Genomic DNA, 27,747 nt, shown 5'->3' on the forward strand with positions numbered 1-27,747 from the left:
TAATAGAAAAATAATTAATTACATTTTAATGTATATCAGTGATAGAACCCAAATAAAAATACTGTTATTTTCATAGTTAAAAGTTTCTTAAATCAGATCTTCTTTCAAATGTTTTCATGCTTTAATTAGAGAATCAGTTTATTCAAAGTCATTTTATTTACAGTCACAAGCTTTGTTCTGTTTTTAACCTACTCAATGTGTGTGTTCTTCGTGGGATCAAACACCTGACTGAGTTGGGATCTTATGAACACAGCCAGGACAGCAGTGGAGAGAGTCATGAACAAAGACATCGCAGTCCACACAGAAGACGTTCCGGCACACTGTGCAAACATAGACCTGCAACGGAAAGGAGAAAGGCAAATAAACAAAAATAGTTCCCAAAACTTAAGAACAGCACAGCCAAAAGACAGCTCAGCCGCCTGCTCTATGTATTCTTCAGGGTTTCCCTTCCCTCCTACATACCTTACTAACCCCAGTGTATTAAATCTAACACAATTTTTTCAAACCTCACACATTTTTTTCCCTCTTAAGCCAGCCCTTAGGAGTAAAGCGTGGCTCTTAGAAAATGACCTTTCAATTGCAGTATATGACAAACAGAGCTGGGAGGCTAAGTACACACCTATGACTCTAGCACTTGGGAAGTGGAGGCAGGAGGATCATAAATTCAAAGTCATCCTAGGCCACATATCAAGTTTCAGACCAGCCTGGGCAACAAGACTATCTCGGAGGAGACCATTACAGAAAACCACAACCAATCAAAATGTAGAGTTGTGGATCCCAGTCCCAACTGACACATCTCAATACAACTCCTGACCTGAGGGGACAGAAAGACTGTAAAAGCCAGAGAAATAGGGTATATGTTGTGAGACTGTGTCTCCTAGGAATGTTAAAGACATCCATCAAGTCTGATTTTATGACTGCCTAAACAATGAACAAGGACTACAGATATGCTAGCATAGATATGCGGAAGCCCATGGGGCCTCAGCCATACAGAGAACCACAAGCAACTATAGGAAACTGACAGTGGAAGAAATAGTCTTCCCAACAGTTACCCAATATCAGTGGTCAGACCTGAAAGCATACACACATAGCACTGCACACACAGAGCAGGCTTTACTTGTGCATTTAAAGATGGGTGGGTGGGTGGGTGGGTGGGTGGAGGGAGCAACAGAGGGGGAAGGGGGGGAGGATGGAGGGATGGAGTGATGGATGGAGGGAAAGAGGGAGGGATGGATGGATGGGTGCTGAGTGAATGAGTGGATGGATGGAAAAATGGATCGAGGGATGGACGGGTGGGTGGTAGGTGGGAGAGTAGATGGAGAGATGAATGGATGAATGGATGGAGCAATGGGTGGGTGAGTGGATGGATGGAGGGAGGGAGAGATGGATAGAAGGATGGATGGATAGATGGTTGGGTAAAGAAAGCTCAAAGGATGAAACACTTTTTCACGCAAACACAAAGTTTTATCCCCAGAATGCATATAAAGGTCGAAGGAGAAAACTGGCTTCCAAATGCCATCCTCTGACCTATACACATGCACTGTGGCATCCATGGGCTTGCACTCTCACATACACACATTATACTCTCAAATACACTAATAATAATAAATTTTAATACCGCCATATGATTTTCTAAAGTGGTTTTGGTGAGGCTGAAGCTACTAATGACAAAGAAAAATGTAAAAAGTTTTTTTTTTCAACTCAGGGACTCATACCAAGGGCTTCATGCACATTAGGTGGGTGAGATACCCCACAGAGCCAAGGCGTATAAAATTTAATGAAAAGAAAAAAATATTTTCTCTATTTACTTTATTATTTATTTGTTTGTTTTGAGAGATAGAACTATATTATCCAGACTGGTCCTGAATTTAAAAACCTCCTGCCTCAGTCTCCTGGACAGCCAGGACATTACACACCTCTACTATGCCTGCCTTAATAAACCTGCTTCATTTGTGAGAAGGAACAGGGCACAGTAGCCCCAGCCTCTGACCTCAGCACTGAGCCCACGACCACCTCGAAACTCCTGAGATGAGCTCACTATGCTGCCCAGGATGGCCTTGAATTCTAGGTTCACGAGTTTTCTTTGCCTACATCCCAGTAGCTAAGATTATAGACGCAAGCCTCTGCACCTGGCTCTGTCTTCAAAAAAAGTTTAAAGTATTTTATTATTGGCACAACTTTTCATTTATGAAATCATAATGCTAATTTCAAAATAAGATATAATAAATAGACTCTAAAGTATAATACTTTACTGTTAACATTTCTAAACTAAATGCAATTTAGCTTGAATAACTGGAAAGTATTTAAAATCTCTCTGTAGTAGAATGAAAAAACTATTTATTTAAATTATTTTGTTCCCATTTTACCTCTAATTATTGCCTTTACAGGGAACAAGCAGACATAAGCCTGGCCTTCAACAATCTACTCATGGCTTCTTATGCATCACTGTGTCGATGTTTCTTGTGTATTCATGTTGAAAAAGCCAATAAACTTACATGTTGGTCTTTCAATTCACCCTGACATCCATAACAAAACCTGAAAAACAAAGTTTGAGAATCATTTTTCTAATTTTCACTCATTAAATATTTCAGCAAAATCTCAGTACCTAGAACCATTTAGTAAATAACTATACTTACATGTGACTTTTAGGGAGAGTTTTAGGAAGTAATTGGGTTTTTTAATCTTTCGACATGAGCTACAGTACTCTTGTTATTACCTAGTCTGTTGTCCTTTGCAGCATACACAATAACCCTGCTTATAATTCCTAAGAACAACAAAAAAATTATACAATATGCCCCAGGTCATCACATAGCCCAAAACTTAGTTCCTATTTCCATTATACCCATGCTTTCTAAACAGAACTCTATGAGAGTTTGATGCCTACAGAAAACTATCTGTAAACTCCTTTTCAGTTATTCCACATATGGTATGTATCCTAAATGAGTGCACCAAGGAGTGTGTTACATATAAGGGATGCCTGTGGCTTTGTTTTTCAGGACCTTTTAAAGAATTAAGAGTGTTTGGAACTGGGGCTGGTATATACCTCACTAATAGAATACAAGCTTAGCGTGTATAAAGCCCTAAAATCAATAACATCATCCCTGTCCACAGGTTCTTAGAATTTATTACAAACAACAATCTTAGCCAGGTGGTGGTGGCACATAACTGTACTCCTGGCAGAGGCCAGTCTGATCTACAGAGTAAGTTCTAAGACAGCCAGGGATACACAGAAAATCCCTATCTCAGAAAAACAACAATAAAAACAAAAACAAAAAATTCCAGGCAATCTTTTATTTTATTGTCTTCACTTCATTTCTACCACCCCTGAAGCGCCTTTAACATTGTTAACAGAGGGCAAAAAGACGGCTCAGCAGATACAAACACCTGCTGCAGTTCCCAGCACTCACACCAATGGCTCACAGCCTCCAGCTCCAAGGGCTTCCAATGTCCCTAGCCCCTACCAGCACCTGTCCTCACACATCCGTGTCAACACGCACACATAGGTGGAAATAAAAAATTGTTTTTAAAAGGTTAGCTGGCACACTTATAAGTGTGCAGTTTTATTTATAAGCACCACCTAGGAACCACCTAGGAACCTTCAACTCTGCAAAAATTTAATTCTCTTTTAAGCCTCTTGATCCAATAATGTGTATATGTATATAACTAATATCACTATTTTTTTTTTTTTTTTTTCTGGATTATTGAGACAGGGCTTCTCTGTGTAGCCTTGGCTATCCTGAAACTTGCTGGACAGACCAGGGTGGATTTGAACTCATAGACACCTGCCTGCCATGTGCTGCCATTACCCAACTTTGGTATTCCTATATAATTAAATCATCAGCTTGTACAAAACAACATTCACTATTTAGTTTCTTCCACGTATAAATATTTCAGCTCTGACAAGTAATATACTGTAACTTTTCCTCTTTCTTTATGTGTATGTGTTCACGTTCATGTGTGTGGTACGGATATGTGCTGGTGCATGTGCAGGTAGATTTGGAGGTCATCCTGGTGCCTTTTTTATTACTCTCCATTTTATCTTTGTTTCGTTTTGTCCAATTCAAAGTTATTTTTAAGATAATGCCTTTTATGGAGCCCAGAGCTCACTGATTGGCTATACTAGTTGGCCAACAGCCCCAGTGTTCCCACACCCAGTGCTGAGATTATAGGTGCACACTGATAGGCCCAGTTCTTACCTGAGTGCTAGGGATCTAAACTCCAGACCTACCGTCTGCACAGCAATCAAACACCTGAACAAGTGGGCCCATCTCTCAGCCCCTAATTTTCCTTTGGTGATAATTAATTTCAAGGTTACTTTCCTATATAACTGGGGCAATTTGGCTCTAAACTTTCCCTGAATAGCCTAGACAACCTCTGAATATATTTAATTCTCAGGAAATGTATTGTTTTCATCCCCTCAAGACCTCTTTCTTGGAGAATTCTAACTTTCCCAAGCTAGACTGACTACTGTCCCCGAAACAGACAGCATCCTGACCTCCTCTCGTCACTGTCCTAAAGCTTCCTTTGGCTTGCTGGGCTTGGTGGCAGGTGCCTTTCTGTACTGGGCCGCCGCCCCGCCCCCCGGAAGAGTCTTTTTGAGACTTCACAAGCCTGCAGACGTCTTTATGTTTCTATAAACACAAAGCTGACAGCTTGCCTGGGGATGTAATTTAAGTCTGGTATGCTTTTCCCTCAACAATTAGGGGGTGAATGCGCTGGTTAGCACCTGCTGTAGCTAATAGTGTTAGTGTTTTGCTTTATTTTTGAACTTTCACAATTGCGTTGAAAATTATGTTTTTTAAAAGGAAAATATTTCCTTAGTGATTTAGGAAATCGATGTACAATGTACCTTTCTTTTTCACATTATTCTGACAGTGGGCCTTCTATATAAATTCATCTGTTTCATCTTTAACTCTTCTATTTACACCTCATTAAAGCCTCTTTATCCTGCCATATTTCTTCAATTCTACCTTGGAGTTCATCTACTATGAAACTTTGGTTCTGAGTTGCGGGTTTGAACCAGTATTTCTAGGAAAGTCCCTACTATCTAGCACCAGTGAAGTGTGGGTAAATAATAAATGAAGCCTCTTTAAGGACACATGCACAACATCTACCAAAACTCATCACTTTTTAACTCAACAATTCTACCCAAGAACTTGTCCTGCATATTCGTGTACACATATTAGGAGAGACAGACATGGGCATTACTTGTTAATATAAGGCCATTGGTTATATAAGTCACATATACACCCATGAAATATGATGCAATTTGAAAAGCAAGACTGATCTAGCCATGCTTATTTGAAATTACCTCTTTTGCATGTGTAGTGTAGGTGTGTGCACAGATGTATAGGCCAGAGGTTGGCACAGGGTGCGTTCCTCAATCACTCTCTACCTTGTTATAAGAAACAAGGTCTTTCACTGAGCCTGGAGCTCACTGAATGGCTAGGCTAGCTGGCCTAGTGAATCCCTGGAATCCTCCTGGCTCTGCCTTACAAGGCTGAAATGACAAGAATGTGAGGCCACATCCAGCATTATTTATGTGGGTGCTGGGTAACCAAACTCAAGCCTTCATTCTTGCAAAGTCAAGTACCCTAACCCACTGAGCCATCTCTTCATCTGCATATTAAATTTCTTCTACACTATCTTTAAGTATGAAAAATGATGAGTTATTATATATGAAAAATAATTATTTTATGATCAAAAGTTCCCAAATGCTGATAGTTTTAGAAATAGTAAAGATTAATTTCCTAAAAATCTATAATCAACTAATCACTTCCACCTCAGCTTTTCCTATTGGAAATGTAAGAAAATAATCACAGGTTCTTGCTTATGTTCAGCGAGTCTCTTCTCTTCAGTAACGTTCAAGAAGGCCAGCTGTTAGGTATTCATAAATTTGGGGGGTGGTTGTTAAACTACTGACAACTGAAAACTGGCCACTGGCAGCAGGATCATTTTATTAAAGGAATCAGAAAATACAGGTAAAGAATTTCCTAGGGCTGGAAGTGCAGGCAGTTGCATAGGTGCTAGGAACCCAACCTGGGTCTTCTCTAACAGCAGTGCACACTCCTAACCACTGAGCCATCTTTTTAACCCCCACCCCAGCTTCCACTCCCCACCAAATCAATATATCATTACTCTTAGCTATAAATATGTGAGTTTAGGGAAATAAACAGATTGCTAGACATACAGTGTATTCTACATCTCATTTTCTATATTAGAAATTTTACAAATTAATGTGACTTTAAGGTGTTGTTTAAACCGTAAGTTTACCATTGTGACATATAAATTAATCAAAACTCATATACCTTTCTCCTTTATATTCTTCCAGGGGGATTTCTTGAAAAGCATCCAAAGGAAATAAATGATGATAAGATCTTGCCAAGTGAGGTGCAGACACCAAAGTAAGACCTAATGCATAAAGACAGAAATAGTAATAAGTCTAACCTCATAAAGACAAAGGCTACAAAGTCAAATGCTATACTTAGGAAAAATACCTTCAAGTGTTTTTCACCTCTATTTTTCTAGTGATGGGGATCAAATCTAGGGCCTCGCACACACTAGAAAAGCTGTCACTAGACTACATATCTAGCTCTCAAGGACTTTTAGGACCCTGAGTATTCTTTAGCTGTAGCGGTAAAAAGAGATTCCAGGATAGAATTCGATTGTCACTAAATACATGACCCAAAGAGCCAAAAAATTCCTCTTAAAACTATCATAGTGCTTTTAAAGAAAACATTTATCAGAAAGAGAATCAGGAAACTTCTGTAATGCTATGTTTACTCTTAGAAAAGAATTACTGGGGGTTGGGGATTTAGCTCAGTGGTAGAGCGCTTGCCTAGCAAGTGCAAGGCCCTGGGTTCGGTCCCCAGCTCCGAAAAAGAGAAAAAAAAAGAAAAGAAAAGAAAAGAATTACTGGTGCTTGAATGAAAAAAGTGATCTATTTTTCTTTGTACAAATATATAATTATAACAAATATGATATAAGTATAAAATTATAATTATATAATAAGCAAGACTCAACAGTTAATGTTTATTTCAGCATCTACATAATTATGAATTTATTTAATGCTAATTTACTTATAAGGAATAATAGGGTTCTTACCACATATTTTACATTCGACAGGAAGCTCACAGTACTTTGCTCGACACTGTGGGCAGAAATAGCCTCCCAATGTAAGCCCTGGTTCAGTGCTATTATTATCCAAATGCCTGTGGGTGGGAAAAGTTATTTTTAAAAGGTGAAAAGAGCTAAAGAAAATATGTTATCCAATCCCAGCTGTCAGGAGGCAGAGGCAGGCAGATTTCTGTGAGTTCAAGGCCAATCTGGTCTAATAGTGAGTTCCAGGCCAGCCTGGTCTAATAGTGAGTTCCAGGCCAGCCAGGGCTACATAGTGATACCCTGTCTCAAGAGATAAAATAAAACAAAGTTTTATTGGAAAACATGTATACGTCTTGTTGCTCACTAATGCTGTTTTTTCTGTCTTCACATTTAAAGTTTGTCTTACAGTCTTTGAGTTATTTTTTCTTTCTTGATGACTAATCTGCTAGTTCCATCCAGTATGTGATTTCTTTTCTTTTCTTTTTTTAAGATTTATTTCAGTTTTAATTCTGTGTAGGTGTGTGTCTATGACTGGTTGGTTATGTGTACATGAGTACAGGTGTCCTTAAAGACCAGAAGTGTTAGATTCCCTGAACCTGGAGTAGCAGGCAATTGTGAGCTGCCCAGGGTAAGTGCTAGGAACCAAACTTTGGTCCTGTGGAGGAACACTACATGACCTTAACCACTGAACTATCTCTTCAGTCCCTCCAGTGCACTTCTCATCTCAGACACTATATTCTTCATTCTAGAAGCTTGACTGGAGTTCTTTTATACATTTTCAAGTTCTCCTTCACTTAGAGACTACACTGGCTATTTTAACACTGTGATCTACTAATTCTAGCAAGTGTTTTCTGGCTGTTTCCATTCTGTAATTTTTCTCTGTTCTTCTCATTCTCTCACATTTTCTCTTTGACCCCCATCTCCCACCCTCCTTCCTCATCTCCCACTCTTCTTCCCCCATCTCCTACCCTCCTCCCCGCATCTCCCCTCTTGCCCCCGTCTCTGCCCAGTGTTTCTATCTAACCCAAGCCAGCCTTAAATTTGCCGTGATCCCCTTCCTGGTGCCCAAGGGCTGGCATGTGATGATGTACACCAGCAGCACAGTTGGTGGCCTAGTCACTTCTGTATCCTGTGAGACTGTATTTGTGTTGTTCAGGGTGCTAAATTTTTTTCTCCATAAATATTTAGAGCTTTATTTTAGAATAAAGTACCTTAGCTACTTATTGATCTATTAAAAACTTTTTAAGTGTCATTAGTCTGGCCTACATGGCTACTAACCTAATCTAGTCTCATTATGGGCTCCTCACATGTCTTTGTGCATCTGAGAATTGCACCTTAGTACTTGCACTGCCCCCAACCCTCCCTCCCTGTTCCTTCTGAGTCTTACTAAGTTACTCAAGTGCCAAGGGAAACGTTTTTCTGTTGTGAACTTTCTATTCCATTATTTTTTTAATCATGAGAATAAACATCTACTATAATACTATATATATTATATGTAAACAAGTATACATATATGTATTATATACATATGTATTTTATACATATACATCTACTCATATCTACATTTTAAATGCAGATCTAAATATATATAGCTACTCATATCTGCATTTTCATTTCATTTATTTATGGCTTTTACAAATATATTCTATAACCCAGAGTGACCTCAAACTGAAAACTATCATCTTGCCTTAGTCCCCAGAATCCTAGACATTCAGATGTGAGCCAGCATGTCTCTCCCCACCTTTAATTAGGTGACTGGTAACATACTATTCATATGGACCTTACCATTTTATTTAGTTACATATCCCTGATATCACACACACACACACACACACACACACACACACACACACACACACACACACACACACACACACATGCGCGTAAAGAGGGCCATTTTTTAATGGCTATGTAGATGGTATTAGTTTATAAAATTATTATAAATTAAGACCTTCTAACTTAGAGGAATGAATTTTAAATGTTAAAATGTTATCACTGGGGGCTGGAGGGCTCAGCGGTTAACAAGACTGGCTGTTCTTTCAGAGGACCTGAGTTCAATTCCCAGCACCTACATGTCAGCTCACAACTATCTGTAACTCCTGTTCCAGGGTATCTGACACCCTCACACAGACATACAATCAAATCACCAATGTGCATAAAATAAAAGTAAAATAAATTTAAAAACAAATTATCACTGACGACGGCTCTTTACTTACGCCATGCTGAAGGATGGTTTTGCATCCTGATCAGACAGAGAGGCAATGGTATGCTGAGGGAATCCTTAATAGGTTAAAAAAAAAAAAAATCAAAGCATTAACTTCTTTTATAGGCAAAAACCAAAATTTTATGATTCTGAATCTAAAAATATTCTTACCAGAAAGTCAACAAAGTTGTATAAAAGTTCTTTCCTGCCTTTGAGGTAGATATGTGCCTATCACAGTGTAATGAAACTCTAATTGCAATATATTAGAACAGGTAGAGGAAAAGGAGGAATGAATGATCTCTCTACACATATGACCTCACATTCCAAAATTTGTATCTATAGCTTTAATTTAATACCACATTTAAAGAGAAATAGCTCGTTTTATATAGTTTCTAATACAACCAAATATGCATTAAATGATACAGTTTCTCTTTAAGCACATATAAAGGAAAATCAAAATTCTTGTAAATGCTAGGCATAGTGACTCACACCTTTAACTGCAGCACTTGGAAGGCAGAAGCAGGGGGATCTCAGTGAGTTCGAGACCAGGCTGGTCTACTACAAGGTGAGTTCCAGGACAGCCAAAGCTACATAATAAGACCTCGTCTCAAAAGAAAAGTAGGTTATTTAAAATGATCATTTTTATGAGCAATCATTTTCTACTCCTTGAAAAAAAAAAATCACTGAGTAATTTGGAATACTTTCCTGTAACTTTATGTCTTTGCAGTTTGCATGACATACTTGGATTATATAATAAAGATTCTGTAGCTTACTTAAGAAATTTTTACCACAGTATCTTTCATTAAATAAAATATCTTTTTATCTTTCTAGCTTAACAAGAAGACCAGAGGTGTTGTCACACGACAAGCACGATGATTTAATTTCTCAACATGTTTCAACATCTATTTTATTTGTTATAATGGATAAAGTAGGAAAACAATTCTTAAACAGCGTGCACAGATGAAAGCTGTCTGGCTTGGCCAGAGGCGCACTGTGAAGGCAGCGCAGGACACGCACCCATGCGGATGAGGGAGCACTCGGAGCCGGAGCTGGCGGGAGGAGGGCTCACATGATGGGCTAATAGCTCCTTGTAATGGGTCTCATCTAAGATGACGTGGTATGTGCCTGGCAGACAAGGGCAAAACACAGCCGTTTAAAGACAAGCACATCTGTTCAAAGTTTCCTTAGATGAAAATAATAATTTCATAACCACTTAAGGTAAATTAAAAATAATTTAAATCTCTCAATGTCTCTACACATAATAGTAACTAAAATTAAAGCCAAGCTACCAATCTTTATAAAATACTACACAGTGAGATTACTAACTTTTTGTAAGTTATAACTCTAAAACACTGACCTCCTGAGAACTCCTTGCTTTTTAAATGGTTGCTTAGAAAATTCAATGATATGTTTAAGATTACAGCTATATTTTGGACTACAGGCATAAAATAGTCTAAGTTTAATGGTGTACAGCATCCTACTTAATTAAAAATTCTTTCTTACACAGTAATTATACTTATTGAAGATAGCAGATATATACCACCAGTTTCTCGAGCAAGTACAGTACAAACTCGAACCTCCGCAGACAACCCAATAACAGACACTCTAATTTTAGCTGTCTTCAGGGTCTTCGTAAGGTCCAAAAGCATGAAAGATTTTAGGACAAAAAAAAACATATTAATGAATAATAACTTTGAAAATTAATGTTCTGAAAACCAGTGATAGATTCAGTACAGAGTTCCCTTCAGAAGCTAATTCAGTTCTGACTCTACCTTGATGAGATCATAAATATTAGAGGGGTCACAGGTCGTGAGGCTGCTGAAGATGATGAGCACTTCTCTGCTTGTGTGTCCGGGCATGTGTCTGCAAAGGTAAAGACACACTCCAAGAGTTCAGATAACCACACCAGCTGAAAATTCACCCAAAGGGAGAGTAAACATGGTTTATTCATTTAAGCTACAAAGTGAGCTAATAAATGTTTTAACAAAGTTATAGCCAACAACTCATGATGATTAAATTCTAAATTTCAATCTCTCTCAACAGAACAGACAGACAGACAGATGGAGATTTCTAACCCAGGTTTGCCTCAAACTCATGAGCCTCCTGCCTTAGCCTCTACAGTACTGGGATTACTAACATACAATATATGCCTTGCCATTCAATTCATTCTCAATTTAAAATTTTTTTCTTAGTTCTTATGTACTGAGGTAAATTTTGTTTTATCTTTCTAAACTCATTACAGATACACTTTAACAGATAAAATATAAATTAAAGATAACCAACACTGCTGGGAGGTGGTAGAGTATGCTTTTAATCCCAGAATTTGGGAGTCAGAGGCAGGTGGATCTCAAGTTCAAGGCTAGCCTGGTCTACAGAGTGAGCTCTAGGACAGCCAAGGCTACACAGAGAAAACCCTGTCTTGAAAAACCAAACCAAACAAACAAAAAGCCACCAAAATAAGCATTATAAATGACATTCTAAATTTTTTCCTATTTAACTCTTTTGTTTTAACAAGCTTCATAGAGACCATGTTGACATAGTTTCAACACAATTTAAAAAATCTGAAAAATTTATAAATAATAATATAAACTGGTTATAGTTGTGAGTGCCTGTAATCTCAGCATTTGGGAGGTAGAGACAGAAGGATCAGGAGTTCACACACAGCTTGGTTACCCAGCAAGCTGGAGGGCATCCTGGCCAGCATGGGAAAATACTGACTTGAAGGAAGGAAGAAGGGGAAAAAGGAGGAATGGGAAGGGAAAACGAGGGAGGGAGGGAGGGAAGGAGGGAGGGAGGGAGGGAGGGAGGGAAGGAGGGAGAGGGAATAGGGGCCTGGAGAGATGGCTCGGCACTAAGAGCCATCTTGCGAAGGCCCTGAGTTCAATACTCAGCACCCACTGCTGGGCAGGTCATAACTGCCTGTATAGCTGTAAAGGATCTGAGAGTCTCTGGCCTGATGTACTCATGTACACTTACACATAGACACACAGAGAGAGACGTAATTAAAAATAAAATAAGTAATTACATTTTAAAATACTTACTTTAGGGTTTGCATAGCCATGCTTAAGGAATTATAGAGTGATGGTTCTCCATGGCAGGTCATATCTACAGCTTTCTTCAAAGATGTTATGTGTTTCCTTGGGTTTCCTAAAGTAAAATGAAATAACTTTTAATAAAACATTATATATAAATATGGAAAAGCATATTGTTTCCAAACTGTAGAAAGCTATGATTTTAAAGAACAGAATGCCTTCAATTTCTATTTTCATCAATTTGCATGTTTGGTAGAAAATTTCATTTCCTTTTGCTTTGTTCATTGGTCTTGTTGAGATCTTGTAGGGATCTCCCTACATAGCTCTGGCTATCCTGGAACTCACTACGTAGACCAGGCTGACCTCAAACTCACAAAGGTCTGCCTGCCTCCTTAGTGCTGGGATTATAGGTGTGCACCATTACCGCAGCTCAAAAGTTTCATTTTGTACTAGAAATTACAATTTTTTTTTTGCTAGATACAAAATCTGTATCCATTAATATACACTTTAAATGAATATTAATCTAGAGTGAATAATTTTTACGCTTATGAAGTAAGATCAGTATTTTCACATTTTAGCTTCTCTGTAACAGGAAGATTACAGGTTCTAGGCCAACCTGAGCTACATAGTGTCAAAAAACATAAACAGTGAAAAGTTCCTAGAAAGATGGATATAAAAATTAATTTTTATGTAGATGAAGCAAAGATGAAAGCAGTGAGGTAATTTTTATTAGTAAAGTAAATATTCATTTTAAGATGTCCTATTTCTACATTTTTCTTGGGGGAGGAAAAAAGCACTGTTTCTGGAACAGTTGACAGACATTACCACAACACTGCTATAAACAGTCATGGGCTTTCCCACCTTCTGTTTTGCTTTGCTGTGTTTGGGGGTCTGACAGACTGGATATTCCTACATAGCTCAGGACAACCTCAAACTCACTAGACTAGGGTGGCTTGGAACTTTCAATTCTCCTGTCTCTAAAGTACTGGGAATACAGATTTGCATAGCACCTGGTTAATTTGTTAAATAGTTTCAGGTCTTTTCTGGTATAAATTGTCTACTTTCATTTTCTAATAAATCCAAACAAGTGAAAAGACACAGACCTCCTAATGGTAGGAGTGCCAATGCCCAAACTTCAATCCCAAACTTCAATCTCAGGGTTCAAGAGGCTTACAGAACCCCTAAAGATTCTTTTCAACATATGAATTCACTGGCATCTATACAAAACTGCTTTTAATTTGAGGACAGGAGGAAGAGAGAAGAGAGCTGATCTCTTCTTCCTTGGAGGAACTCGCCTTCCTCAATCAGGTGATAACCCTAGTTAGTCTGTGGTACTGACTGTCCTCCATTCTGCTATTGGTCTGCTATGGGCACATCATGTAATCTAAGCAAATCAACAAAACAGTTCATCTCCCTAGCCTCTCCAACAACTGTTAGATTTACAGACCATGAATGATGCCAATAGGAATCATACTGAATTCATGATGAAGCCATGGACTATGCTGGCCATATAAACGTAGGGCTATTAAAAACATCGTTTTTCTTGAGAGAATGAAGTTAGATAAAACCAAGATACCTAGAAACAGCTATCTAAGAAATCAGCCCACTTCTAAATATTTGCCAATTCCTTTATGAAATTATTTGAGAGTTTCTCTATTTACGTCTTTTGGTTTTTTTCATGAGTATGGCTGTTCTGGCTGCTTGTTTAACTGTGCATCATGTGTGTGCCGGTGTCCCTAGAGACCAGAAGATGACATCATATTTGTTGGAAATGGGGCTAACGATGGCTCTGGGCTAATGTATGGGTGCTAGCAATTGAACTCAGGCCAGTGCTCTTTACTGCGAAGCCATCTCTCCAACCCTAGGTGAGTTTTAGTACTAGTGATCAAACCCAGGGCCTTATTAAGCTGTATCCCTAACCTTCCCTAAGACTACTTGGGGGTTGTGGTAGTTTAAATGCAATTGGCTTCCACAGGCCCATAGGAGAGGCACTATTAGGAGGAGTGGCCTTGTTAGAGAAGGTGTGGCTTCGCTTGTAGGAGGAAATGTGTCACTGCGGAAGTGGGCTTTGAGGTCTCATATATGCTCAAGCCACACTCAGTGGGACAGTCTCCTGCTGCCTGCAGTTCAAGATGTAGAACTCTTGGCTCCATCTCTAGCAATATAACAGCCTGTATAGGAAGCCATGCTTCCTACCATGATGATACTGAAACTAAGCCAGCACCAATTAAATGCTGTCCTTTAGAAGAGTTGTTGTGGCCATGATGTCTTTTCACAGCAAGAAAACCCGAACTATTGTTACCTAATTTCTTGTCATACTATGGCCAGAGCCAAGAATTATTAGTGAACAAAGTCATCTCCCTTATGTGTACTAATAAAAAGACTGAAAACCTAATTTAAGGAATAGTATATTTTATGAAAAAAAAGTGATAAGATTTGTAACAGCATATATAATAAAGGCAAAGAAATTGAGATTACTATTGTTTAACTTATTTATTTATGTATTTTATGTGTATAACTGTTTTCCCTGCATGAATGTGGTCACAAAAGGGTGTCAGATCACCTGGAATGAGAGTACTGAGAACCCATCTCAGGTCTCTGCAAGAACAAATGCTCTGAATCATTCATAAATAGCCCAATTCAAAATTTATACTTTTTGTTTTTTAAATTACATATTTTTAATTTGAAAATTAAATTTTTTATAAGTAGTTATCAATTAGGCTAGCTTAATATTTTCATGATAAGAATGTGTATTTAAATAAACATTTACTTCCAGTACAATACGTCCAATACTTCAGACCTCAATTTGAATAATTAGTAGTAGGTCCCTAGAGTTCAACAGGGAGAGTAAATGGTTTCACCTAACATGCAAAGAGGAAAGCTTTACAGAGTTAGGCAGGCAAAGTCCTTGAGTCTTGTAAAGATACTTTTATGCATACCTGAGAGTTCAGTCAGTTTTTCAGCTCTTTTACTCTTAGTTACAATTATGCCAATCTCAAAATAAAAACAAAAAAATAATTATTTTAATATAACAAATTATTTCCTCTTGATAAAAATACATGGACTACCAATTAGTAACTGCAAAAAAAAAATGAAGATGCATGAAACTTTTTCTCATGGTGTTTTTGACACATCTAGCTATGAACTGTCTATATATTACTAAGGCATAGTACATGTTTTACATGTAGAATTATTTTGCTCTTCATTATTAAGTATACCAAAAATAGGTATATAATCTGATTCCCTTAATACTTCAAAGAATATATGCCCCATTTAAAAAAAAAAAAACTATATTTGGTAGCAAAATAGGAATCTAGTTCTGAATTCTACCATTTATCTACATACCTGACTGATAGGGTTTTGATCAAAATATTCTTCTACAAAATATTCCAACAACTGTTGAGATAAAATTAAAAGGAAGCATTAGATAAAGGCAAAGCAGCAACAATAAGCACCATGTCGGTGTTCTCCAGAACCTATTTACCCAGCAGCACTCTCACGGCTTCTGAGGGAAGGCAAGGGTGTGAGTCAAGACAGTGTCTCACTCTGCATCCCTGGCTAGCCTCACCTCACTCCTAGACCAGACTGACACTAAACTTTGCGTGATGCTCCTCTCACTGCCTCCTGGGCGCTGGGTTTTAGGTATGTAACACTACCACTCTCAGCTTGTCATACATTGTAAACACACTGTGAAACTGTTTAAATGTAAAAATGTGTGAAATGGGTAATAAGATACACACAGCCCTGCTAAAGACGAGTATTATCAAGGAGGGCACCAGGCACCTGCTATCCTTGCTACATGGGAAGCTCAAACGGGAAGACCTCCTGAGGCAAGGAGTTTGAAGTCAGCTGAGGAAACACAGCAAAATCTGATCTTGAAATTAACCCACCCACCCCCACCCTCCGCAAAAGGGGATCCATTTGGAGTCGTCTAAAACAACATAATTAAGAAAATATCCAATGAGGAGAGAGGTAGCAGCAGAATCAAAAACAGGCATCAGTAATTAGAAAATTAGCCAGGCACAGAGGCAGATGATCTCTTGAGTCTCTGGTCTACAGAGTTAGTTCTAAGACAGTAAGGACTAAACAGCAGCTTTGTCTTGAAAAAACAAAATAAATAAATACATAAATAAGTTTGAATATTATTAATGTGTTGTTAAGGTGAAAAGACAGATTCAAAGTCAAAGTTGAATGAAAACTCAGTAGGGGAGGGGAGGAATAACTAGCTTCTGAACAGCAGTTCTCAACCTGTGGGCCACAACTTGTTGTGGGGCCTGAATGACCCTTTCACAGGGGTTGCCTAAGCCCACTGGAAAATACAGATAAACAATGATTCATAACAGTAGCAAAATTATAGTTATGAAGTGACAACGAAGTAATTTTATGGTTGGGGATCACAACATGAGGAACTGTATTAAGAGGTATTAGGAAGATTGAGAACCACTGATTTAGGGAAATAATAAACCAAAGCAACTACTTATTCAAGATTTTTTGCTTTGTTGTAGCCCAGGCTGTCCTGAAACTAACTCTGTAAACCAGGCTAGCCTCAAACTCACCAAGATCCGCGTGCTTCACAAGTGCTAGGATTAAAGGTGTGTGCCACTCCTGCCCAGATTCAAGTCTTTTCTTTTTTAGCATTTAATTGTTTACTATCATGTTGTATGTTTATGATGAGAACATTCACCACAGGGCACTTGTGGAGGTCAGAGCCCCATGTTCTAGAGTTAATGGGTTTTCTCCTTGCACCATCTTTTCTTCTGAGATCTATTCATATATGGGTATTTTGCCTGCATGTATAACTGCACACACATGTGCCTGATGTTTGCGGACTTCCTAGAGTAGGAGTTACTGCCAGTTCGGAAGCTGCATATGGGTGCAGGAAATTGAGCCAGGATTGCCTGGAAGAACAACTAGTAAAACTCAGGTCGTCATTCTTGTACAGCAAACCTTAACCCAAGGAGCCATGTTGCCAGTCTGTTTGATTGATTGAATTATTGGAGGGTTAATTAAATACATATTTACAGGCTAGTTCTTGGAATAAAAGTCACTTTGGAAATGATCTGGTGAGAAGCATGTGGACAGTGCCTCCAGACCAGCATAAGAACAAGTGAGGCATGCTCAAACCCCTGGAATCTCAGAGCAGGACTCGGGCCGCTCCCTCCCTGCCTCTAATGAATGCTCTGGAACATGTAACTACAACTCCCAACTGAGGTGACCACAGACACTCAGTCACACAGCACAGCGCCTAGAATGCCTCTCCATGCTAAAGAGGAATCTCAGCATCCTCCCCTTCCGCCAATGAGCTTCCCTTCCTGGATATTCTTACACCCTTCCCAAAATTATATAATCCTTGGTTCACCCAGAATAAAGCATATGCATCCAAATCCACCCCCAATAAAGCAATATGAACAAGCAAAGATCATCTCAAAGAGCCGGCTTACCACAGGGAAGACCTTCACCTAGAGGAGCCACAACACTAAGACTCCCAAAGGTCCTCTCTTTCCTCCCACCCTTTGGCACTCAGCATTCTGCACTAGCTCCCAACCAGACCACTCCCAACTAGACTGGAATCCTGCTTGTCCCAGGCCCTGATTCCCCTCCCACACCCCCCCACACACACCCCAGCATGACTGTGATGCCCCAGACCTTGCCTGGCCCTCCTTGAGCTGATTTATCTTGTTTCAGCCACATGCAGAACCACCAGTAGAGAGGCAGAACACGGGACCACAATCTGGCAGCATTTCTACTCAGTTACTTTGTTACTAATAGGAAAATCAAAGCAAAACAAAACTTTCTGCATTCTTAAATTGCTATATAATATATATACATATATACACGTATATATGTGTATGTATATAATCTTTCCCTACACTTAGCACAAGCTTAAGTGGCTTACTATACCTTTAGAGTACAGGTCAGTCTGTTGGGCTTTAGATCCTGATCTTCCATTGTTCTGGACCCATCCACCACCACATACAGGTGGCGCATCTACCAGACACAAAGGAGAAAACGTCCAGGGACACTTTAGAGTGAGAAGCAGAAGTATTGCTTAATACTCAGATATTCTAAACAAACTTTAAATCTATTCTTTTAAAAGGTTGTTGTTTCACTGTTTATTCTGTCAAGTCAGAATATTTCTCTGATCCAAACTAAAAGAGAAATTCTAACATACCATTCCAAGTCGAACTTGTCCATGGTGCTCAAACACTCTGTTAAAATTATAAAAAATACTTTAACTGAATATCATAGCTACCAAAAACTCAATAAAACAATTAATCTGTATTTTATTAGTTAATTATTAATTTTTGAAATACACAAAACTATCCTGAAAGACTATCATGGGTAGTCTCTGAAGACCACTTTCCTTGGGAGCAAGGGCTAGCTGCTAGCTCCGTAGGCCTAGTCAGACAGTTACAGGTGAGCTTCCCTAAACACACAGTTCAGAAGAAATGCTAAGGACAGCCACAGAGGGACAGAAAGGCTCAAGAATGTGTTTTCCTTTTGTAATTCTTTCTCAAAAGCAGTCATACCTTTTCCTCTTTGCCTTGAAGAGAATATCCTCTATTGTAGCTTTAAGTGATCCACTTTCATCTTCTTTAAGAATTTCCCTGAAAGCAACATTTGTTTGAAATAAGCTAAAAATACTAATCCAGTAAAAATTAAAACATACCAAGATCTGTATATCTATGTTCATAGCAGCATAATCCATAATAGCAAAAATCTGGAAACTGATAAGAAATGTCTCAATGCTGAATGAATATAAAATGTAGCATAACAGTATATAGATACTCTCCAGCAATCACAAAGAAACATATACAGACTAGAGACATGGCTCAGTGGAAAAGATCACTGACTGACTAATCTACCTGAGGTCCTGAGCTCAATTCCCAGCAACCACATGGTGGCTCACAACCATCTGTAATGGGACCCAATGCCCTCTTCTGGTGTGTCTGAAGACAGCTACAGTGTAGTCGTATACATAAAATAAATAAATGAAGCTTTAAAAACAATAACAGTTACTTTTAAAAAAAACATATACAACATGAAGGAGATTTGAAATTCACATAAAATGAGCTAGGAAAGGGAATCTACAGACCATGATTGTGTACAGGTGGTGGAAATGGACTGAGTATAAAGGAACTTAGCCTGGTTAAATGTTCTAAAAGTACTTTATGGCAAGAGCGATACAAAACAGTACCTTTTTTTCAAAAGCGTTTCACTGGATTGTCAATTGAGATTTTTTTTTTTTCTTTTTTTTTTTTTTTTTTTTTTCGGATTTTCCAACCATGCTTTGCTAGGCAAACTACTGAGCTAAATCCCCAACCCCAAGAGATATATGGATTTTAACACATACAAAACACACTTTAATAAGACAAAATAAAGAGAAAGAGACAGTATCTACAGCATGAGCCGATTACATCCTACTTACCAGGTTCTCTCATAGCCTCCTTCCCACCGCTTAGTTCTTTCAGGTTCTTCATCCATGGTTTTTATAATTATATATATGCTTATTCAACACTGTAAAAAAAAGTTAGATAGCAACAAAATTAACCCAATTACTTGATAATTAGGGACAAAGTTGAAAATATCAGGATGCTTTTTTCTTGGCATTTATTCAGTAACTAGTCTATGAAAATACAAAATTCTCAGTTGGGAGGTGGTGGCACACACCAGCATGGTCTACAGATTGAGTTCCAAGACAGCCGAGGCTACACGCAAAGTAACGGGGGGCGGGGAGGGGCCGTCAGAAAATTGGAGACTCCTCATAAGAAACTTCTTGTGAAATCTGCTGCAATAAAATGTTATTAATTAAATTCTGTGTATTCTCCACAAAGTTAAGAAGTCCCTCTTTCCGCATGCCTTCCAGTTCCCACCTGTGCTAGAGACCAGAACCCAGGTGCTAGACCCGATCCCACACAGCCACAGCCCACTTGCAGGTTGACTCCCCAGGTTTTCTGACACATCCAGGATCACAGGATCATGGGATCACAGGATCACAAGATGGCAGGCTCACAGAAAGGACAGGCTCCTGTCAGAGACAGGGAGGCCAGATAACACCAGAGATAACCAAATGTTGGGCAGCAAGCACAAGAACATAAGCAACAGAAACAATTTGACTTGGCAATATCAGAACCCAGTTCTCCCCCAACAGCAAGTCCTGGATACCCCAACACACCTATGAAGCAAGATTCAAATCTAAATTCTCATTTCATGAAGATGATAGAGGACTTTAAGGACATAAATAACTCCCTTAAAGAAATACAGGAGGGGTTGGGGATTTAGCTCAGTGGTAGAGCGCTTGCCTAGCAAGCACAAGGCCCTGGGTTCGGTCCCCAGCTCCGAAAAATAAAAAAAAATAAAAAAGAAGAAGAAATACAGGAGAACACAAGTAAAAAAGTAGAAACCCTTAAAGAGGAAAAACATAAATCACTTAAAGAAAAAAAAGGAGAGGGCTGGAGAGATGGCTCAGTGGTTAAAAGCACTGACTGCTCTTCCAGAGGTTCTGGGTTCAATTCCCAGCAACCACATGGTGGCTCACAACCATGTGTAAAGGGATCTGATGCCCCTTTCTGGTATGTCTGAAGAGAGCAATGGTGTACTCACATACATAAAATAAATAAATAAATTGATTAATTAATTAAAAAGAAAAAGAAACACAGGAGAATACAATCAGACAGGTGAAGGAATTGAACAAACCCATCCAAGATCTAAAAATGGAAATAGAATCATTAAAGAAAACTCAGAGGGAAACAACCCTGGAGATGGAAAACCTAGGAAAGAGAACAGGAGTCACAGATGCATGCATCACCAACAGAATACAAGAGACAAAGAGAGAATCTCAGGGGCAGAAGATACCATAGGAAACATTGGCACAACAGTCAAAGAAAATGCAAAAAGCAAAAAGCTCCTAACCCAAAACATCCAGGAAATCCAGGACACAATGAGAAGATGAAATCTAAGGATAATGAGCATAGAAGAGAACGAAGATTCATCACTTAAAGGGCCAGTAAATATCTTCAATAAAATTATAAAAGAAAACTTCCCTAAACTAAAGACAGAGATGCTCATGAACCTACAGAATGCCAAACAGATTGGACCAGAAAAGAAATTCCTCTCATCACATAATAATTAAAACAACAAGCACCCAGAGCAAAGAAAGAATACTGACAGCAGTAAGGGGAAAAGGTCAAGTGACATATGAAAGCAAAACTATCAAAATTACACCAGACTTCTCAACAGAGACTCTAAACACCAGAAGATCCTAGGCAGATCATACAGACCCTAAGAGAAAGAAAAGGCCAGCCCAGGCTACTATTCCTGGGCAATTTCCACAGATGGAGAAACCAAGGTATTCCATGACAAAACCAAATTTACACAATATCTTTCCACAAACCAAGCCCTACAGAAGATAATAGAAGGAAAAGTCCAACACAAGAAAGGAAACTACGGGGCTAGAGAGATGGCTCAGCAGTTAAGAGCACTGACTGCTCTTCCAAAGGTCCTGAGTTCAATTCCCAGCAACCACATAGTGGCTTACAACCATCTGTAATGAGATCTGATGCCCTCTTCTGGTGTGTCTGAAGACAGCTACAGTATACTCACATAAAATAAATAAATCTTAAAAAAAAAAAAAAAAAAAAAAGAAGGGAAACTACACCCAAGAAAAAGCAAGAAATTAATCTTTTCACAACAAAACCAAAAGAAGATAGCCACACAAACATAATTCCACCTCTAATAACAAAAATAACAGGAAGCAACGATCATTGTTCCCTAATATCTCTCAACATCAATGGACTCAATTCCCCAATAAAAAGACATAGACTAACAGACTGGATACATAAACAGGACCCAGCATTTTGCTGTATTCAGCAAACACACTTCAGGGTCAAAGACAGACATTCCCTCAAAGTAAAAGTATGGAAAATTTTTTTCCAAGCAAATGGTTCCAAGAAACAAGCTGGAATAGCCATTCTAATATCCAACAAAATAGACTTTCAACCAAAAGTTATCAAAAAAGACGAGGAAGGATGCTACATACTCATCAAAAGGAATAATCCACCAGGAAGAACTCTCAATTCTGAACATCTATGCCCCAAATGCCAGGGCACCCACATCTGTAAAGGCAACATTACTAAAGCTCAAAGCACACATTGAACTGCACACAATAACAGTAGGAGATTTTAACACCTCACTCTCATCAATGGACAGATCACAGAAACAGAAACTAAACTGAGACACAGTGAAACTAAAGGACATTATGAACCAACTGGATTTAACTGATATCTACAGAACATTTCATGATAAAACAAAAGAATATACCTTCTTCTCAGCACCTCATGGTACCTTCTCAAAAATCGACCATATACAAGGACATAAAACAAAACTCAAGAGATACAAAAACTTTTAATTAATCCCATGTAGTCTATCGAACTATCACAGACTAATACAACAAACAGCAACAAAAACAACGGAAAGCTCATATACACATGGAAGCTGAACAACTATCTACTCAATAACTGGGTCAGCAAAGAAATAAAGAAAGAAATTAAAGACTTTTTAGATTCAATGAAACTGATGGCACAACATACCCAAACTTATGGGACACAATGAAAGCAGTGCTACGAGGAAAACTCATAGCTCTGAATGCGTCCAAAAAGAAACTGGAGGGAGTGTACATTAGCAGCTTAAAAGCTCATCTGAAAGCTCTAGAACAGAAAGAAGCAAATACATCAAAGAGGAGTAGACAGCAGGAAATAATCAAACTCAGAGAGAAATCAACCAAGTAGAAACAAAAAGAACTATACACAGAATCAACAAGACCAGGAGCTGGTTCTTTATCAACAAGATAGATAAACCCTTAGCCAGACTAACCAGAGGGCATAGAGACAGTATCCAAATTTTAAAAATCAGAATTGAAAATGGAGACATAACAACAGAAACTGAGGAAATTTAAAAAATAATTAGATCCTTCTACAAAAGTCTATACTCAACAAAACTGGAAAACCTGGATGAAATGGCTGATTTTCTAGACAGATACCAGGTACCAAAGTTAAATCAGGATCAGATAAACCATCTAAATAGCTCCATAACCCCCAAGGAAATAGACACAGTCATTAGAAGTCTCCCAACCAGGGGTTGGGGATTTAGCTGAGTGGTAGAGCGCTTGCCTAGGAAGCGAAAGGCCCTGGGTTCGGTCCCCAGCTCCGAGAAAAAAAAAAAAAAAGAAGTCTCCCAACCAAAAAAAGCCCAGGACCAGACGGGTTTAGTGCAGAATTCTATCAGACTTTCAAAGAAGACCTAATACCAATAATCCTCAAACTATTCCATAAAATAGAAACAGAAGGAACACTACCCAATTCTTTCTATGAAGCAACAATTATGTTTATACCTAAACCATAAAAAGACCCATCAAGGAAAGAGAAATTCAGACCAATTTCCCTTATGAATATTAATGCAAAAATACTCAATAAAATTCTCACAAACCAAATCCAGGAATACATCAAAATGATCATCCACCATGATCAAGTAGTCTTCATCCCAAGAATGCACGGATGGGGGTTGGGGATTTAGCTCAGTAGGCCCTGGGTTCGGTCCCCAGCTCCGAAAAAAAGAGAAAAAAAAAAAAGAATGCACGGATGGTTCAATATACAGAAATCCATCAATGTAATCCACTATATAAACAAACTCAAAGGAAAAAAACCACATTAGATGCTGAAAAAACTTTTGACAAAATACAACACCCATTCCTGTTAAAAGCATTGGAGAGATTAGGAATTCAAGGTGCATATCTAAACATAATAAAAGCAATATACAGCAAACCAATACCAACATCAAACTAAATGGAAAGAAACTCGAAGCAATCCCATTAATCAGGAACAAGACAAGGTCACCCACTCTCTCCCTACCTATTCAATAGAGTACTTGAAGTTCTAGCCAGAGCAATTAGACAATAAAAGGAGATCAAAGGTATACAAATTGGGAGGGAGGAAGTCAAAATATCACACTATTTGCAGATGGTATGATAGTATACATAAGCGATCCCAAAAATTCCACCAGAGAGCTTCTACAGCTGATAAAACAACTTCAGCAAAGTGGCTGGATACAAAATTAACTCAAACAAATCAGTAGACTTCCTCTACTCAAAGGATAAAAGGACTGAGAAAGAAATTAGGGAAATGACACCCTTCACAATAGTCAAATAATATAAATTTTTTTGGTGTTGACTCTAACGAAGCAAGTGAAAGATCTGTATGACAAGAATTTCAAATCTCTGAAGAAAGAAATCAAAGAAGACCTCAGAAGATGGAAAGATCTCCAATGCTCATGGATTGGCAGGATTAATACAGTAAAAATAGCCATCCATCAGATGGAGCTCAGGGAACCGGGTTGGGGAGCTGGCAGAAGGACTGGGGAAGAGAAGGGAGATTGCAAGTTTTCCCCAAGTTTTCCCAGAGTCTAGATCATCAACCAAGGAGTGTTCCTGGAGGGATCCATGACTCCAGATACATATATAGCAGAGCATGGCCTTGCCTGACAGCAACAGGAGAGGAGGCCCTTGGGAAGCTTGATACCCCAGCATTGGGGATGCTGGAGCAATGGTGCCGGAGAGTGTGGATGGGTGGGGGAGCACTCTCATACAGGCAAAGGGGAGGGTGGAGGGTGAATGTGGGATGGGGGACTGGTGGAGGGGTAACTAGGAAGTGGGATATCATGGGATAGGGGGCAATCGGGAAGTGGGATATCATGTGAGCTGTAAACAAATGGTGAATGATTAATAAAAAATTTCAAAAAAATTCTTCGTTTGTCTCAGAAAGCTCAGTAATTTGCCTTTAAAAGGTAAAAATATCTCAAACTGGCAAATGCTTGCCCAAACACCTTCATGTCCTAGAATAACTACCAGCCCAGACAGTCCTATGTGAAACCAGACAAAGAACTAAGACCAGAAAAGTATGCACTGAGCCTCTCACCCTGATGTACCTACCTTCCCCCTTCGAGCCCAAACAGGGCTACAAAATGAGACTCAGGCCCCTCAAGCCCCACATGCCACAGTACCAGAGTCTCCACTTCCACAAAGAGACTATGGCTTTCCTGCTGCTGAGTAAAAAACCCAATCCTGCTCCTGGAGATAGCTGTTTTTCATCTTTTATTTCCATGTCACCCCCATCAATTCCAATCTAACAGCCTTGCCATCTTGAAAAATCTAAAAGTAACAATAATTTTACAACATGAGCTATTTCAATACTGTAATTATCTTGGTGTCATCTGGTGAGTGTACTAGGGCATTAAACAGTAACAAAACTGAACATCCGATAACTTGTTTTCTGCGTTTACAGTGAACATAAAAATAAAATTCTGCCTAGACATGATGGAATTGGTGGAGGTGACGTGGAAATAAAAGATAAAAGACAGATATCTCCAGAAGCAGGATTGGCTTTTTTACTCAGAAACGGGAGGCAGAGGCAAGAGGATCTCTCAACTCGGGGCCAGCCTGGTCTACAAACCGAGTCTAGGACAGCCAGGGCTCTGTTACACAGAGAAACTCTGTCTCAAAAAAAACAAAAAAAGTTAAAAAAAATTAAAAACTATGAGCCTGGCTGTGGTGGAGCACGCCTTTTATCCAACCACTTCCATCCTGGTCTACAAAGTGAGTTCCAGGACAGCCAACGCTACACAGAGAAACTGTCATAGATAGATAGATAGATAGATAGACAGACAGACCGACCGATGGTTGATTGATTGATAGATAGATAGACAGATGTTCTGTTCAAGAAGGGCATAGTGTAATACAGCTGTGATCCCAACACAACTGTGTGCATGTGCACATACAGTTCGCATTATATTACTTGCTCCACCACATCAATGCTTTACTTCATATTTTACTCTTCTATTATTTTCTTAAATTCAGAGAAAACGAGAAGCAGTGCGTAAACGCTGTACAATTTTTGGCTGGGTAGACGGGGCATCTTTATTTAAAAAGCTTATAAATGGAGAATCCGACATGGAAGAAGTTAAAACTCCCCAAACTGCAGATGGACTATCCGTGTCTTAGAATTTCGGTCATCACGCCCACCCACCCCCGAGAAGCTCAAAGTAAATTCCTAGCGTGCTTCCCGTCAGACCTGGGAACGCTATCAGCAAACCCGAGAGCCGCAGCGCGCACCGCAACTGGAGAGGCTCTGCCTCACCTTACCCAAGCACGAGGACGACAGACAAGGGTGATGAGTGTCCCTGGGTTTTTTTTGTTGTTGTTGTTTTTTGTTTTTTTTTTTGTTTTGTTTTGTTTTTTTCGGAAATGGACAGCTCATGTGCTGGAAACTCGCTTCGGGTCTCACAGGCAGAGATTCAAGGCAAACCGCAGCCCCAAAGCGAGAACGAACTTTCCTCAGCCTACCGCCGGACCGCAAGCGGAAGCTACAGGTCTCCCTGCACACGCCCCTCCCTCCGTCTTCCAGGTCTCCCCGAGGCCAGCCCCGGCTTTGCACCTCGGTCCTCAGCTCCAGGTCCCTCTAATCAGCCTCACTCCAGCCTCCACAGCCTCAGCACCCCGCGGGTCTCCACAAGTAGACTCACCGACCTCGACTAGAAGACCCTCGCCGGAAGTGCCGTCAGTAGGAGTGCGCCGCCAAAATTCCTCCGCAGCGCGCTGGGACCAAGCAAAACAGGTTCCGGCGGCATTGGACAGCTGATTCCAGAAGGGGGAGCAAGGGACCAAACGGTGCCCAAGAGTGAAACTGCCTTCCAACTCATCAGCTCTGAGAAAACATAGCTGTGAGTCTTCTGAGAGGAGACAGCTGAGGAAACATCCAGAACAGCAACGGTTAACCATGCTGGCAGATGTGGGAAAGTTCTCTGGGTAAAGGAAAGTGCAAATGCAGTCTCTAAGGCATAGTGATGTGGTTGAGGTAAGGGCAGACTGAGTATGGGTGCAGCTGAACTTATGGGTACTGGATGTATATAAACATCGAATTACTGATGACTCCAATATTTCTACCCTGGGTGTACTGCTGTAGGCCAAACAGCAAAAACTACAAGTTCTGGATATGTTATACATGAGTTTAGGGAGTTTCTGTGTGTGTAGCTTTTGTTTTGTTGGGTTTTTTTTGTTGGTTTGTTTGTTTTTTGTTTTGGTTTTGTTTTATTTAGTATCTGGGTATTTTTGCCTACGTGCATGTCTGTGCACCTTGATCGTACCTAGTTGGGGTAAGGGACAGAAGATGGCATCTGATCCCCTGGAACTAAAGTTACAGATGTTTGCTATCTGCTGTGTGGATGATGAAAATCAAATCCGGACCCTCTGGAATAGCAACAAGTGTTCTTTACTTTATAGCCATAGCTCCAGCCGCCGCCCCAACCACCCCCCTACCAACCCCTCCCCCCACCAGGCGCGCGCCACACATGCTCTTTAAACCA

At 39.4% G+C, this 27,747-nt stretch overlaps 1 protein-coding gene across 2 annotated transcripts; it reads right to left on the reverse strand.

Moving 5' to 3' along the window:
- Positions 1 to 26,908, reverse strand: LOC116897091 (general transcription factor IIH subunit 2). 2 transcript variants are annotated; one of them, XM_032898727.1, is made up of 16 exons: positions 26,820 to 26,908; positions 19,766 to 19,854; positions 18,867 to 18,944; positions 18,509 to 18,545; positions 18,238 to 18,324; positions 15,682 to 15,732; positions 15,276 to 15,330; positions 12,346 to 12,451; positions 11,077 to 11,167; positions 10,845 to 10,932; positions 10,322 to 10,429; positions 9,318 to 9,381; positions 7,105 to 7,211; positions 6,309 to 6,411; positions 2,496 to 2,535; positions 1 to 336 (listed from the first exon to the last, which is right to left on the reverse strand). In XM_032898727.1, exons 2-16 carry the CDS (start codon positions 19,819 to 19,821, stop codon positions 217 to 219), a joined length of 1,191 nt encoding a protein of 396 aa, XP_032754618.1. In that variant the 5' UTR covers positions 19,822 to 19,854; positions 26,820 to 26,908; the 3' UTR covers positions 1 to 216. The 2 variants fall into 2 exon arrangements, with proteins under 2 accessions (XP_032754618.1, XP_032754619.1); XM_032898728.1 differs by lacking the exon at positions 26,820 to 26,908 and adding an exon at positions 26,528 to 26,782.
- Between the last annotated feature and the right edge of the window lie 839 nt (positions 26,909 to 27,747).

The sequence above is a fragment of the Rattus rattus genome, chromosome 3 (genome assembly GCF_011064425.1).
Source record: "Rattus rattus isolate New Zealand chromosome 3, Rrattus_CSIRO_v1, whole genome shotgun sequence".
NCBI classification, from domain to species: Eukaryota; Metazoa; Chordata; class Mammalia; order Rodentia; family Muridae; genus Rattus; species Rattus rattus.

Bases quoted from the DNA above. Each gene is read 5' to 3' on its own strand.
- LOC116897091 (XM_032898727.1), bottom strand. From the start codon at position 19,821: ATGGATGAAGAACCTGAAAGAACTAAGCGGTGGGAAGGAGGCTATGAG. The intron at 12,452-15,275 runs GTATGCATAAAA...ATTTTACTTTAG, and splicing joins AAAACTGACTGAACTCTCAG to GAAACCCAAGGAAACACATA. The intron at 2,536-6,308 runs GTATATGAGTTT...TTTGTTTTTCAG, and splicing joins GAAGAATATAAAGGAGAAAG to GTTTTGTTATGGATGTCAGG.